The sequence below is a fragment of the Bos indicus x Bos taurus genome, chromosome 3, assembly GCF_003369695.1.
Source record: "Bos indicus x Bos taurus breed Angus x Brahman F1 hybrid chromosome 3, Bos_hybrid_MaternalHap_v2.0, whole genome shotgun sequence".
NCBI classification, from domain to species: domain Eukaryota; kingdom Metazoa; phylum Chordata; class Mammalia; order Artiodactyla; family Bovidae; genus Bos; species Bos indicus x Bos taurus.
In genome coordinates, this window is record NC_040078.1 from 51,143,015 (window position 1) to 51,159,810 (window position 16,796).

At 42.1% G+C, this 16,796-nt stretch overlaps 1 protein-coding gene across 2 annotated transcripts in view; it reads right to left on the reverse strand.

Annotated features, from left to right (window-relative positions):
- Positions 1-8,865: 8,865 nt before the first annotated feature.
- The window catches only part of RPAP2 (RNA polymerase II associated protein 2), a 127,688-nt gene continuing 119,757 nt past the window's right edge, over positions 8,866-16,796 (reverse strand). For both annotated transcript variants that reach the window (XM_027536515.1, XM_027536512.1), the window contains one exon: positions 8,866-9,758. In XM_027536515.1, coding sequence (XP_027392316.1) covers positions 9,755-9,758 — 4 coding nt within the window. In that variant the 3' untranslated portion in view covers positions 8,866-9,754. The remainder of the gene's footprint in view (positions 9,759-16,796) is intronic.

Here is a 16,796-nt window from a genome sequence, read left to right on the forward strand (position 1 = left end):
GCTTGGAGGCCACTGAGTGGGGACAAAGGAAAGCCCCCACTTAGAGGAGACTTGTCAAAGGCACCCAGCCCAGCTAGGATGGCAGGGATTCGAGACTCTCAGAGAAGCCAGCAGGCTCACAGCTCTGCACCAAAGCCCTGGGGTTGGGCTGCCAGACAGCCTGAAGCTATCAAACAAACCCACTTTCTTGACATCCTCCTAATTACAAAAGACTTTTCAAATGCACCCCTGTCAGCTGAAAGCCTTGATTGTTGAACTTCTTGAATCCCCTCTCCCTGACATTCTCCTAATTCACAAATGCATGCCCTTTATGGATTTTACACACGTTGTAATATGATGGTGGTGTTCTCCAGGTCTAGGCGTTGCCAAGGAAACGCAGGTATCAAAGATAGCTGGTTCAGCTTCCAAAGATAAACGTGGTCTGTGTGATGGCTGCTGAGGGAGGAGGGCAGAGAGCCACTTGTGAAGTTCCCTTGAATTTACTTGTGGCATGATTCCTTCTGTTCCCAAGAAGGGTTTTATCTAATCTGCCTAGAAACTGTTCCACTGACCGACTAACTGCTTTATCACTAAAAAAAATCTATTGAACTAAAGTTCCTCCTCTGCAGTTTTTGAACATGGGATCTGGCCTGTCTGAAAGCAGTGTCATAAGCAAAATGATATGTGTAAAGGATGTCTACCAGAGCATTGTTTAAAATTGTGAAATATCAGTAAAAACCCATCAGTAGAGTCGTGGGCTATATATTGTAATGCTAGGAATTCAACAGGTAGCAAAGCAAGTCTTTGGTATATAAAGTAATGATTCCATTCTGATAAAAATCAATGGTAACAATAATAATTTTAGCATATGATGGGGAAAAAATTGAAGGAATGTGGGTCAAAATGTTAACAATGATACCCGGGGATGGGTGAAGTGGGATGGAATTTGGAGAGACTTCACTGAGTGTTGTGTTTACAATGTTTCAATTTTACATAACTTTGTTTTCCTTTTGGATCAAAAGAAGGAAGGAAGGAAAGATAGTGTTAGAAACATTTCTTCATTCCCTGGATCTCTGGTCTTGATGTTGTACCCTCTCATTAGCCAAGGTGAGGATTAGGGCTGAGGTGCTTACATGCAAAGGTTTTTCCTGGAGAGAGGTTCTCTATTTCCGAAATTGCAGGCTTTATTCCACAACATGCAGCAGCAGCTTATTGCCTTCACTTATTTGTAATGGCTCTGTTCTCAACAGGACATGTGGTACCAGTAGGCATTTATATATTAAAATACTTGAGGTAGCTCACTGTAGTATTTGACTACTGAGTTTGAAATTCATTTATATATCACTTTTGGTTAAACTGATAAAGTCTTTTTTTTTTTTCTTCTGGAAGTAAAACTCTATTTTAGAGTTTACTTTAAAAAAAAAAAAAACTACTGAATTCGTGAGGATATTTATTGCAACAGAAAGAACGGAGAACTTCAAGGTGCTGAGATTAAAATCTGATGTAGACTATCCATCCATTCAAAACTTTAAGGTTCCTATGGCTTTTTATATCTTAAACATGTCTATACATGTACAACTGGAAATTTTGACCCCCAAATATTGCCTCAGTTTACTGGATATTTCCAGGGAATATATATATGTTCTTTTACTTTATGTCTCCAGACTTACATTAACAAAACTTGGCATATTTTCATAGATTTTTTTTGTTTGGAATTTATTTCATTCATCCACTCATTCAATAAACATCTATTATTATTATCATTAAAACATAGCTTACATTTTTAAAAATACCTTACATTTAATAAGTATATACTACTTGCTGGCAGTTAACACAAGCTAACATTTAATTCCCATTTATTACCTGCTGCTCTTTAATGCCTTCTTTTTGTATGGCGTTGGAGAAGATAGAAAGATGTTAGCAAGACCCCGAAAGTGTATATTAATATATGATCCAAATATGGCTCTGTGCTCCAAAGGAGGGTGAGCTAGGAGCTGACTAGATGATGCAGTTGCTAGACTGAATAATAAATCCTGGTTCTCATGCTTGAGCATCCAGTTAGCCTGGGACAGATTAAGGAGTGCCTAGAATGGTGGGCTAGAGCTAGGTGGTCATCTCAACACAGAGGAGAGTCACTGAAAGTTTTGAGGGATATGTGAATAGCTGAGAAAGGTGAGATAGGTGCTAAGATGATTTGAAGTTTTTTGTTTTTAATAATTTTATATTTATTTGGCTGTGCTTGGTCTTCGTTGCTGCCCAGGCTTTTCTCTGGTTGAGGCAAGCAGGTGCTACTCTTCCTTGCGGTGCACAGGCTTCTCACTGTGGTGGCTTCTCTTGCTGGGGAGCACAGGCTCCAGGGCATGTGGGCTTCAGTAGCTGCAGCATATGAGGCTCAGTGGTTGTGGCTACTGGGCTTTAGGGCACAGGCATGGTAGTTGTGGCTCGTGGGCTTAGTTGCGCTGTAGCATGTGGGATCTTCCTGGATAGGGATGGAACCCGTGTCTCTTGCAGTGGCAGGCAGATTCCTTCCTGCTGAGCCACCAGGGGAGCCCAATTTGAAGGTTTTTAGGCTAAGAGACTGGGAATCTGGAAATTATATTTTGGTGACTTTAATTTGATATCACATAGTTTCTGTTAACAGAATCAGATCTAAAAAAATAATTAGTTCAATTTAAAACAATTAGTTGATCTAAAAATCAGTTCTCCTCAAAGTATTTGATTGAATATCACCTCTTTTAAAAAATTATGAAAAAAAAAAAGAAAAAAAAAGTTATGGTTTTAGACACAGATTCTAGTTTAAGATTATGTTAAGGGTGGTTGGAGAAAGTGGGTCCAATATGTAATGGATCCCAGGTATTCAGTTTGCCTCCTCTGAGGCTTTGTTTCTTCCCTTGAGAGGTGAAGACTGTTAATTGAGTCCAAACACCCACATACCCTTTATTCTCTTTACATTTGAAAAAGAAATCAAATATTGACTCCTTTTTTTTTGAATTCTTTACTAGAGGCTTATTTTAGTTATATTTAAATTTCACTTTCCTCACAAGCAGCATCTTCCAGCGCCACATATGATAGCAATAGGGATCAGTGAAAGAAGTTATCTTTGGCTACAGACACAAAGCCTCCCAATTAGCAGCAGGAGTCTCATTCCCTTCACCTGTAGAATTACAGGCCAGTAATGTCTATTTCTGCTTTATTGACTATGCCAAAGCCTTTGACTGTGTGGATCACAATAAACTGTGGAAAATTCTGAAAGAGATGGGAATACCAGACCACCTGACCTGCCTCTTGAGAAACCTATATGCAGGTCAGGAAGCAACAGTTAGACCTGGACATGGAAAAACAGACAGGTTCCAAATAGGAAAAGGAGTACGTCAAGGCTGTATATTGTCACCCTGCTTATTTAACTTCTATGCAGAGTACATTATGAGAAACGCTGGGCTGGAAGAAGCACAAGCTGGAATCAAGGTTGCCAGGAGAAATATCAATCACCTCAGATATGCAGATGACACCACCCTTATGGCAGAAAGTGAAGAGGAACTCAAAAGCCTCTTGATGAAAGTGAAAGAGGAGAGTGAAAAAGTTGGCTTAAAGCTCAACATTCAGAAAACGAAGATCATGGCATCTGGTCCCATCACTTCATGGGAAATAGTTGGGGAAACAGTGGAAACAGTGTCAGACTTTATTTTTCTGGGCTCCAAGATCACTGCAGATAGTGACTGCAGCCATGAAATTAAAAGACGCTTACTCCTTGGAAGGAAAGTTTCGACCAACCTAGATAGCACATTGAAAAGCAGAGACATTACTTTGCCAACAAAGGTCCGTCTAGTCAAGGCTATGGTTTTTCCAGTGGTCATGTATAGATGTAGATGTGAGAATTGGACTGTGAAGAAAGCTGAGCACCGAAGAATTGATGCTTTTGAACTGTGGTGTTGGAGAAGACTCTTGAGAGTCCCTTGGACTGCAAGGAGATCCAACCAGTCCATTCTGAAGGAGATCAGCCCTGAGATTTCTTTAAAGGGAATGATGCTGAAGCTGAAACTCCAGTTCTTTGGCCACCTTATGCGAAGAGTTGACTCTTTGGAAAAAACTCTGATGCTGGGAGGGATTGGGGTCAGGAGGAGAAGGGGACGACAGAGGATGAGATGGCTGGATGGCATCACCGACTCGATGGACATGAGTGAACTCCGGGAGTTGGTGATGGACAGGGAGGCCTGGCGGGCTGCAATTCATGGGGTCACAGAGAGTCGGACATGACTGAGTGACTGAACTGAACTGAATGCACCTCAAAATCACTGAGCTCTCAAGGGGAGGCAAAGAGCCTAGTTAGACTAAGTTTCAGTCCCAGTTCTGCCACTCATGAGCCTTGAAATCTTGGGGAAGTCATTCAGTGTTCTGTAGTTTATTCTTACCTATGAAATGCAGCTAACGAATGAAAACTCATCCCAGGTTTGTGCTGGTTGTGAGAATTGCTAAACAATGGGCCAATGGAGTTGACCACAGTGCCAGGCATGTTGTCAGCATCTTGTTCAAAGTTGAGTTATATGAATTGTCTCACGCACACCTCAGGACAGACAAGCTGCTCAGAAAACAGCATTTCTAATAGGAGTTGTTGGTTCCCAAGCACTAGTACTGTGCTCTTACTTTAGATGAGCTCTGCTGCTGCTAAGTCGCGTCAGTCGTGTCCGACTCTGTGCGACCCCATAGACGGCAGCCCACCAGGCTCCCCCATCCCTGAGATTCTCCAGGCAAGAATCCTGGAGTGGGTTTTCATTTCCTTCTCCAATGCATGAAAGTGAAAAGTGAAAGTGAAGTCTCTCCGATGTGCCCGACTCTTAGCGACCCCATGGACTGCAGCCTACCGGGCTCCTCCGTCCATGGGATTTTCCAGGCAAGAATACTGGAGTGGGTTGCCATTGCCTTCTCTAGAACTGAAAATATAACAAAACCACTTCACAATTTATTCCTCCAGGGTCAATTGTTTTGAGAGCATTACTAAGAGAGGAGCCTGGGGGGCTATAGTCCATGGGGTCGCAAAGAGTCGGACACGAGTGAGCGACTAACAACTGCCTTTAAGGAAGATGAAATTTCCACATCTTTGATTTATGTAAAACTATCCGCCCCAAACCAAAACTGACGCGCTCTCTCTCCCGGTCTGGCCTGCTTCACAGCTGTTCATATTCCCTCCGGGATTTTCAGAAGCTCCACTTGATCTGCAGGAGCCAGAGGAAAGTAAACATCTCGGTCAGGCAGGTACCCCACCCACCATTTTATTTTCCTAAATCACTCCTTTAGCTAATATTTCTGGGACAGACACGCGACGCATCTGGCTCCAACCAAATATTTTCAGTCACTCGGATTCCAAGGTAAATATTTGCCAGTTCGATTGCAGTAGCATTGGTAGCCAGAAGCAGGGAACTATTAATCAACTTTCAATCAGGGCCACGGCAGCTGTAGGGGTGTCGTGGCCCCGCCTATTCCCGTGAGCCCCTGCGCGGGCCCCGCCCCCACGTTTCCGGTCCTGAGTGCTTGTGGCCTGAGCGTTTCTGAGGCCTGTGAAGGCAAAGCCCAGAGAAGAAAGGTAACTGGTGTGCTAAGTTGCCTCCCTCTGCGAGAATGTTTCTTTTTCAGCAGGTGTTGTGTTTTACTTACTCTCCACGACATGTCACCTTGTCATATGTTGGCTGTGGCTATTTGCAAGTGTTGAGACACACCAGGGAAGGGTTAGGAAGCCTCTGAGGACGCGTGATGATGGAAGGGATTTGAGGTGGAAGGCCAGGGAGAAGCCTCCTAAAGCTTGTTCCTATTATTTAAATTGCTACCTTAAGAGACTATTAACATTGGCCCATGGCTTTTTAAAAAAAAATTATTTATTACTTTTAATTGGAGGCTTATTACTTTACAATATTGTAGTGGTTTTTGCCATACGTTGACATGAATCAGCCGTGGGTGTACATGTGTTCCCCATCCTGACCCTCCCTCCCACCGCCCTCCCCATCCCATCCCTCAGGGTCATCCCAGTGCAGCAGCCCTGAGTGCCCTGTCTCATGCATCAAACCTGGACTGGCGATCTGTTTCACATGTGATAATATACATGTTTCAGTGCTATTCGGCTTTTGAACGAAGTGAATAAACAGGGATTTGTGTCTTACCAAGTCATTTGCACTTCGGTGAGAAAGTCTTTTCTCAAAGGGGTGCATTTAATGCAGGAAGAATAATGGAGAAATGAGGAGTCGGGAAAATGGGGGGGGGTAGGATGGATGGCAATGGTACCCCACTCCAGTACTCTTGCCTGGAAAATCCCATGGACAGAGGAGCCTGGTAGGCTGCAGTCCATGGGGTCGCGGAGTCGGACACGACTGCGGGACTTCACTTTCACTTTCATGCATTGGAGAAGGAAATGGCAACCCACTCCAGTGTTCTTGCCTGGAGAATCCCATGGACAGAGGAGCCTGGTGGGCTGCCGTCTATGGGGTCGCACAGAGTGGGACACGACTGAAGTGACTTAGCAGCAGCAGCAGCAGGATGGATGGATATTAGACGCAGACTTCCTCCCTCGTTCTGTGGCAGGGCTTCTTAATCTTTTGGGGGTCTTTTGCGACTGTGAAGACTAAGGCCTGTTTGCTCTGTTCCCACTGTGTTCATCCCAAAGGGGCTCCCCCAGGAGTCTGTGTGGGGCTTTTCCTGCCATCCCTGTGGCACAGGTTGGCGGTGCCCTGTTGTGTCCTGCCCCTGCCTCAAGGCAGTGTCTCTGGCCTGAGACTGCACACAGGAGCCTGCCTTGGAGCACACCCTCACTTCTTCACGTGATGCCAATTTATTAACAACAAATAAACCAATTAAATGGAAAAAAAAAATCTTTTCCTCAGGGAAAGGTTTGTGAACACAGTGTCTTGACTATAATCTGAGGAAATTCGTGTATCCTCAAAACCCATCCCTCCCCCAGATTCCCTTTCGGGAGCCTTCCACCTCAGGCCAGGATACCTGGGGTTTTTAGGTATAGTATGCCCTGGGCCTGAGGGGCAACACTAGGGTGTAAAGAGTAAGACATTCCCCATAAGTGCAAAATTTAAGGGGACATCAAAAAGATCAGAAATCAAGATAATGTTTTAATGCAGTATTATAAACAAATGTGCAAACTATGGCTGTGGCTAGTCACCTTCTTTTGTAAACAAAATTTTATTGTAACCAGAGTTCCAGTTGGATGAGATGGGTGAGGCAGGTTTGCACAAGTGCAGAGTCCAATTCTGTCTTTATTTAGAATTTTGATATTGTGTATTTTGTTCATGGATTTTTAATTTTTTAGATAGTGCATTAAAAATATTATGTTTTGAATGCTGAGTTTTTTGTGTTCCCCCTTTAAGTTGGCACCTGACACTAGTACCCCCTCTGCCTTACCCTAGCCCCAGCCCTGCTGTGTCCAACATACTCTTCAATTAAAAACCATGTGAGTGAATACTTACTGTGTGCTAGGCCCTTGTGGCCTCACGTTTACAGACAGCAGGGATAGTGGGAAAAACTCTGACCTGTTAAGAAGGTTGAGGTCTAGTCTTGGCTCTGTACATATTGCTAGATGACCTTGGCCAGGTCATTTAACTTTTCTGAGCCTCCTGTTATCTGCAGAATGAGAAGATGAGACTGGATACATTCCAGTTTTGGCAGTCTATGGTTCTGTGACTTTGAAAGAGGCAACTAAGCCATATTATTCCCTAGAGAACATCCCTCAATGAGCACCCAATTCCACATCTCAGCCTTCCAGGATTCCCTTGTTTGACCTCCTTAATGAAAGGACTATATACTACAGCATTTCATTTGCCTTAGTGTGAGGGCCGTGACTATCAAATGTCTCCTAAATTTGGTTACTGATTGCCAGAATCAAAGATTTTGAGAGCGGAAGAAAGTAAGGTACAGAGTAATTTTGTTTTAAGGAAAATGAGGCTCAGACAGGTGAAGTCAGTTGACCAAGGTGGCGCAAGTGTTAGAACCAAAACCCCATTCTCTGACTGCCATCCAGTTTTCTTTCCACTTCACCGTGATGAGATATGATGCTTAACTTGCTGTTTCCCTCCAGAGAATTTCCTAAAATTACTTTGAATCTTCTCTCAGATGGTCTCTCCAACTCCTGTGTTTTGCTGGTTTCCTTGTTACGATGTTGCTCCCCAAACAACTCTGGAATTCACCCACTTCTGAGGGATTGGGAACCAGAATTCTTCATCAGTGCCTTACCCTCAAGACCTTTTCTCTCCCAACCCCATCTTGGGTGATTTAACTTCTATGGGGATTTTTAAAAAACTGATACAAGGTATATAATCTTAGAAAGTGAATTTCCTCCTTCTTTCTTTTGAAAGATATTTTTAAATATGGAGAGAACAAATGATGCATAACAACTCTATCGGGAAGGTACTATTATTATTCCTGTTTTACTGATAAAGAAACTGGGGCATAAAAGGATTAAGTAATATGCCCAATGTCTTTCAGCTAAGTATCAGAAAGTGAAAGTGAAGTCGCTCAGTCATGTCTGACTCTTTGCGACCCCATGGACTGTAGCCTACCAGGCTCCTCCATCCGTGGGATTCTCTAGGCAAGAGTACTGGAATGGGTTGCCGTTTTCTTCTCCAGGAGATCTTCCCAACCCAGGGATTGAACCAGGGTCTCCCGCATTGCAGGCAGACGCTTTACCATCTGAGCCACCAGGGAAGACTCAAATCTAGACATCCTGCCTCCTGGGTCTGTGTTTTTAACCAGCACAATGTGTGGCCTCTCTTATGGGCCATATCACCTCAGCTTGGACAGTTCCTATAATGGGAAGCTTCTAGGGGATCTCCATTTTGTTGGTGGGCAGCTTCACCAGTAAGAATGTCTTTTTATTCATTGGTACAAGCTATAGGCAGTTGTCCAAAATTGTTTTCTATTGTCTAAATAAGAAAAAAGGTTAAAAGGAGATTGAGCAACAAAAAGAATAAAATCCCTCAGTCTACTCTGTCTCCACCAAACATTCCTGACCCACTTCCAGTTCTGTGGGCTTCCTGAAAAGACAAAGTTCCCTCTTTCAGTTTTGTGTCTTTTGAAAGTAAAATCCCCACTCTGTGTATAAACACATAAATACATTGTTCCAGGAAAGATTTAAGGTAGCACACATGGATTATAAAATACAGTTAAGTAGCATAAATTCAAAGTGTATGACATGATCTAGTAATTTCACTTTTAGGTATTCATGCTTCAGAAATAGTTACAGGAGCTTACAAGGATAAATATTCAAGGATTTTTGTCGTATCATTTTTGTAGTTCTGCAAAAAGTGGTAGGCAATTTAAATATACATCAGTGAGAAAATGGGTAAATAAATAAATAATGGTGTACCTTTACTTTGAACTACTTTGTAACTTCAAACAATTTTGTAACTTCAAACAAAAGACAGTTCTTCCTGTACCAACATAGAAAGGTGTTAGTGCGGAATTTAGAAAGTAATTTTTAAAGCTATATTTGTCAAAAAGAATATATGGTGTACACTGAAAAAGGGTTTTAGGCATATACTCCAAATGATTAACCATGGTTACCCCCAGGGATAGAAGTGGTGATAGCAAAGGGTGAAAAAACTTTCAGTCAATCAAGATCACCCCTTATAATTTAGACTCAAAGGGCAAGGGTTTTTTGAGCAGCTTGGCTTAGGTCCAATACATCCTGAGTGTTCAACTAATGTTTGTTGAATTGATTAAGAAGCTGGATCTTATCTTCAGTATATAGTTATAATTTAAAGATTATTGCTGACACAGTAAATAATCATCTGAAAGAAAAAAGAGATTCCAAGTTAGACTCCACCAAAAAAATATCAAAATTGCTTCTCTGCTATTCAGACTACTTGTAACTATTTTTGTATAATGCTTAAGTAAACTCCATATTTGCTCTGGAAAAAAATCATTATTGACATTTTATAAATTGGTGCTTGATGGAAATATTTTTCATCAGAAGGTACAGCAGTGAAAAAAAAACCTTTTTTTCTCATTTCAGAAGTTAATAATGTGGAAAATAATAGTGTAAAGAAAAAAAAGAACCTGTAAACCAAACCCTAAAGGTAACCACTGTGAACATTTAACTGCACTTTCCCATCTTTTTTTGTATGTTCAGCCTTTTTAAATAGACTCTTTAATTGTGATAAAATATATATAACATAAAATATACCATCTTAACCATTTTTAAGTATACAATTCAGTAGCGTTCAGTTCAGTTCAGTTCAGTTCAGTCGCTCAGTCATGTCCGACTCTTTGCAACCCCATGAATCGCAGCACGCCAGGCCTCCCTGTCCATCACCAATTCCTGGAGTTTACTCAGACTCACATCTGTGAGTGATCAAGTCAGTGATGCCATCCAGCCATCTCATCCTCTGTCGTCCCCTTCTCCTCCTGCCCCCAAGCCCTCCCAGCATCAGAGTCTTTTCCAATGAGTCAACTCTTCCCATGAGGTGGCCAAAGTACTGGAGTTTCAGCTTTAGCATCATTCCTTCCAGAGAAATCCCAGGGCTGATCTCCTTCAGAATGGACTGGTTGGATCTCCTTGCAGTCCAAGGGACTCTCAAGAGTCTTCTCCAACACCACAGTTCAAAAGCATCAATTCTTCGGCATTCAGCCTTCTTTACAGTCCAACTCTCACATCCATACATGACCACAGGAAAAACCATAGCCTTGACTGGACGAACCTTTGTTGGCAAAGTAATGTCTCTGCTTTTGAATATGCTATCTAGGTTGGTCATAACTTTCCTTCCAAGAAGTAAGCATCTTTAAGTACACATTATCGTGCATCCATCATGACTTTCCAACATCAGAAATTTTTCATCATCCCAAACTGAAACTCTGTATCTATTCAATAATAACTCCCCATTCTTCTCTCCCCCAGATACTAATAACCACTAGACTACTTTCTGTCTCTGTGAATTTAACTACTTTAATTACCTCATTGGAGAAGGAAATGGCAACCCACTTCCAGTATCCTTGCCTGGAGAATCCCATGGAGGGAGAAGCCTGGTGGGCTATAACCCATGGTGTCGCAAAGAGTTGGACAAGACTGAGTGACTGAACACAGTTACCTCATACAAGTGAAATCATGGAATATTTGTCTTTTTGTTTCTGGCTTATTTATTTCTGGCTGTGTTTTTAAGATTCATCCATGTTGTATTATGTATCAGAATTTCATTATTTTGAGGCTGAACAAAAACCTTTTGTATATATGTGCATTTTGTTTATTCATTCATCAAAGGACATTTGAGTTATTTCCACCTTTTGGCTATTGTGAATAATATTGTTATGAACATTGGTTTAGAAATATCTGTTTGAATTCCTGATTTCAGTTCCTTGGGTATATATCCAAAAAGACTGTTGCTGAATCATATGCTAATTCTATGGTTAATTTCTTATGGACCACACACTGTTTTTGACAGCAGCTACATCATTTTACATTCCCACTAGCAGTGCATAAGGGTTCCAAATTTGCCAACACTTTGTTTTTTTACCTTTTAAAAAAATAATAATAGTCTCCATCCTAATGGGTGTGAACTGGAATCTCACTGTGGTTTTGATTTGCATTTCCCTAGTGGTACTGAGCACCTTTTCATGTGTCTGTTGGCTGTTAGTGTATATTCTTTGGAGAAATGTCTATTCCTGTCCTTTGTACACTTTTTAATTGGGTTATATTTGTTTTTGCATTTTATGAGTTTTTATATATTCTTAATATCAGTCCCTTATCAGATATATGATTTGGACTCCTTTCAGTCCAAGGAGTGATTCCAAAAAACACAAACTATATAATATGAGGATTCTGCTTGTTTTCTAACAATCTTGAATTTGCTGATACTTCCCCTTCAAGGTGAATACTAATGATTATACTAGTCAGATAGGAAAGTCTGATACCATATGAGACAGGGATATCTTGTAATCATCTACCTGTCAGAGACTCTTTATAAATAATCAGACACTAGGACAAGTTTTGCACTCACTCATTGAGGAACTGAACAAGCACCAGCAGTCCTGGGAACAGCTGGCTGTGTATTTTGGTTCAATGTGTTAGTGATCTTTTAACATTTCATCATTTTGGCTGATAAAGTGTCTTTTCCTTAGACTCTTTTTCATTTTATTGGCTTCACTCATTTCCTTTATTTTGATTTATTTTTTAATAATGATTACAATGAAGATGTACAACTGCATGAGACCAAACTGGAAGAGATGGGCTTACATTAGCCAGTACATTAGTATGGTCCTTAGTGGGTGTACTTAGCCTGGGTCAGGTCTTCTGGATATTATTTGGATATGCATTGGACGGATCCAGGCCACATATTTCTCTTTAGCTGTAGCTAATAAATTAACTGACAGTGGGGTCAATTCCTGTTCCTCTGTGGCAGCTGGGCCCTCCCTTGGAGCCTCTTTACAATCCCTTCACTTATTGTTAATTGATTTCCTAATTCCCCACAGCAGCTGTTGTAAGTAAACCTCTTCCATTCTCCTCCATCCCCTTAATCTTCTCCCTGCTCTCCACACACCGAGTGGCAGGTGATTGTGCCTCCGTGATCACTTCTCTTTTGCATTGCCTTTGGGTCCTCTGTCATCCTCACCTCATGTCCCTTGGGCCTTTATCCCTGTGTACCCCCTCATCTTTCAGGGTCTATCTCCTTCTCCCTCTCCCCTAGCTTCAATCTTGCCTCTTCTTTTTCTTTCAACTGTAAGTGAGCTCAAATATTCTCCAGCCTAGAGAAGCCTAAGCATATTTGCTTTGAAGTTAATTTATTTCTCCTTTTACTATGGGCAAGCTCTTTTTATTTCCATTATAAAAGTAATAAAGTAGTAGAAAAATTGGGAAGTACAAATAATGGAACATATTTCTAACATCCATAATCACACTTCTGAAAAGTAATCATCAGTGTTGACATTTGGGTTTGTATCCTCCCAGTATTATTTCTATGCACTTATAATAGTCATTTATGTCAACATTGAAAGCATTCTGGGTATTCTGTTTTGTAAGTTGACATTTCTGTCAATGAGTATTCTATGTTTTTAATTACTGTATGAAAATTTCCATTCTATGGATGCATTTTAATTTAGCCATTTTAAACCATAATCATGGGGTTATTTCCCATTATTTGCTATAATTAACATTACAACCTTTACAAATAAGTCTTTTCACATGTTCCCATTTTTTTCTTTAGTATAAATTTCTGAAGGGAAGTTCCCGAGTGTGTATTTATTGCAAAATATAAACATTTTTGAAAGAGTAGTGTACTGTCATTCTTTCAACTTTTAACTCCCATTCACTAACTTCCAGGCAATCCTGGTCCTTCCACCATCACTGAAGCTGCTCTGTCAGAGGTTAAGGTCAACATCAATTACTAATCACAAGTCTTCCCAGACTTTATCCAACCTAATCTCTTTGCAGCAACTACCCCTTTTTGTCATTTTCGTTTAAAAATGTTTTCCTCTTCTATTTCACCCGAGTCCTTTAACTTCTCTGGTAACACATTTTTCCTGGTTCCTTTTCTTCTGCCTGATCTTTTACTTTACCCGTACCCTAGATTTTCAACTGTTGAGGTCCTGCCACTGCCACGTAGCTCTCAGCATAAATCTGACCTGATGTGGGGTCTGCTGGCCTCTCCATCCTCACATTTCACCACTCTTCCCCAACAGCTTGCTCTCCCCATCCTTACACATACTTTATGTACCAGTCATTCTGAACTAATTGTTTTTACTATGCCTTTGATCATGTTGTTCTCTGTGCTTAGAAATTCCTTCTCTCCTTCTTCACTTGATGAAGTTCTGCTTATCCTTCAAAATTCACCTCTTTTAGGAAGCTCCTTGACAGCCCCCCACCCCACACTGTTTAATATGTCTTTGTCCCTTGGCCTGGCTGACTAAGTATATACTCTATATATATACTTATATATAGTATAAGTTTTTCTATACTCTCAGGTTTGTGTTTCTTTTCTTGTGCTGTGTTATAACTGTCTGTCTCCTCCTATAAGCTGTGAATTCCTGGAGGGCAGGAATTGTGACTTCGAGGATTATATCCCTACGGTATAGCATGATACTTGTCATCTAGTAGACACTTATACAAAACATCTTCCGTCCCTTAATCAAATCATACTCTGATCTTCCTCTGGGACCCTCTCCATTGCCTTACTCCTGAGCTGTAGGTTTGAGTGGGACTGACCTAATCCCTGCTGAAGGGGTTGATCCTTATTGACCACAGTCCCCAATTATAAGCACACTTTAAAATAAATAAATAAATAAAGCTTTATTTTTGTTCTGTAATAGCTGTTGGAAGATGTGTTTCTTTTCCCCTACATGTTATAGGGTAAAGATTTAAGGTAGAATTGTTTATCCATTTTGCTAGCATGACAGGGTGGGTTAGAACTGCTTGACTGTGTTTAGAAGGTGAAGCTGACATCCTGGATTACAGAGCAGAGAGAGTGAACCAGTTTATGCATGCATGTATGTATGTATGATTATTATTTAACAATCATGTGTGTTATGTTTCTTAACACAGTACCAGGTGCTGTTCTACATGCTTTATAAATATTAACTCATTTAATCATCATATCAGTCTTATGAAGTACTTATTCTTATTTTACAGCAGAGAAAGGCAATATACAGAAAGGCTGCTGCTGCTGCTGCTGCTAAGTCCCTTCAGTCGTGTCCGACTCTTTGCGACCCCAGAAACAGCAGCCCACCAGGCTCCCCCGTCCCTGGGATTCTCCAGGCAAGAACACTGGAGTGAGTTGCCATTTCCTTCTCCAATGCATGAAAGTGAAAAGTGAAAGTGAAGCCTCTCAGTCGTGCCCGACTTTTAGCGACCTCATGGACTTCAGCCTACCAGGCTCCTCCGTCCATGGGATTTGCCAGGCAAGAGTACTGGAGTGGGTTGCCGGTGCTTTCTCCCACAGAAAGGCTACTACTACTACTACTACTACTAAGTCATTTCAGTCATGTCCGACTCTGTGCGACCCCATAGACGGCAGCCCACCAGGCTCCCCCGTTCCTGGGATTCTCCAGGCAAGAACACTGGAGTGGGTTGCCATTTCCTTCTCCAATGCATGAAAGTGAAAAGTGAAAGTGAAGCCTCTCAGTCATGCCCGACTTTTAGCGACCCCATGGACTGCAGCCTACCAGGCTCCTCTGCCCATGGGATTTTCCAGGCAACAGTACTGGAGTGGGGTGCCACTGCCTTCTCCAACAGAAAGGCTAGATAAAGTCTATTTGCCTGAGGCAGTACAACTCATAAGTAGGGATTTGAAGCTGGGCATAGTCACCCCTCTTATGCTGTCCCGCATTGGACACTGACACAAAAGAAGGGATTAAAGAGCAGGGCTTTCTCTGAAGTCAGACATCAATTCAGAGTGATCTCCTTTCTTCATTGTGTTTGAAATCTACATGACTGTAGGTCCTACACTTGGATGCAGGGTAAGGGAGTCACTCTGGTGGGCTTATGCTTTCTTGCTGCCGCTGCTAAGTCGCTTCAGTCGTATCTGACTCTGTGCGACCCCATAGACGGCAGCCCACCAGGCTCCCCCGTCCCTGGGATTCTCCAGGCAAGAACACTGGAGTGGGTTGCCATTTCCTTCTCCAATGCATGAAAGTGGAAAGTGAAAGTGAAGTCGCTCAGTCGTGTCCGACTCCTAGCGACCCCATGGACTGCAGCCTACCAGGCCCCTCTGTCCATGGGATTTTCTTACCCATGGCTAATTAACATTGTGATTTCTGAACAAACTTTTTACTTCAGAAAGCCAGATTTTCAAAAGGTCTCTGCCCAGAAAAAGCAAAGCAGGAGTCTGTCTCTTCATGTGGCATATTGGATCATGGAATATAAGGGTTGGAAGGACACCTTAAAGTGATCCCTTCTGATCCTCTTAAGTTACTGATGGGAAAACGGAGGCGCATTAAGGAACTATGGCTTGCTCAGGATCAAAGGAAGAATTAGAGATGCGCCAGTACTGGTGCCTTTCCCAGGACACCCAGGTGTGTTTCATGTGCTGCACTCATGGTTTGCAGCCCATTCCATTTGAGGGGATTTTATAAAACTCAGAATGTAACAGGCCAGGCTTAGAAACAGCGCAGTGACAAGGTTTGGGTCCTGCACTACTGGGGCTAGAAAGCAAAGGGCGAAAGTCAGCTCAGATACAGCCATGAAAAGGATGGAGGCTCCATAGCCCGCCCTTCCTATCTAGGATCGTTCTGAGTGGCACCTCCCTGGAAACCCAGGGATCTTGGTGGGCATGCATGTCAAGGTCACTTTTGAGTCTTCGTCTTCCTTGACCTCTCAGAACTGTTTGACACTATTATCATCCCCTCTTCCAAACTGTTTTTCCTCTAAGGCGTTGTGACCTCTTGATTTTCTTCTTAATCCTCTAGCTGTTCCTTCTCTGACATCTTCATGAGTTCTTTCCCTAATTTTAAGGCTGGTGTCCACCCTGGACCCTCTCTTTTTCACCTGTGTTGTACTCTCGCTGGAGATAGATAGATGTCACCTGTCCCCATGGCTTTAATGATTTACATGCTGCTATTTCTCACCATCATATCTCCTTCATCTCTGTCTTTCCCTAAACATCAGGGCTGTATATTCAGGTCACCAGCTGAGCAGCTCCACTTGGATATCCGTTGGGTACCTCCGTGTCCACAAGGACAAAATTGCTCTTCTTGTCTCTATACCTCTCCTGCCCTCCTTACTGAGGTTGATTTTCACTCCTGGTCCCTTTTTCAGTACATGTACCACCACCCACACAACTCCACAGTGTTGATACTCCTGACTTTTCTTTCTCCCCATCCCCACAGCTACTTCTCTGGTTTAG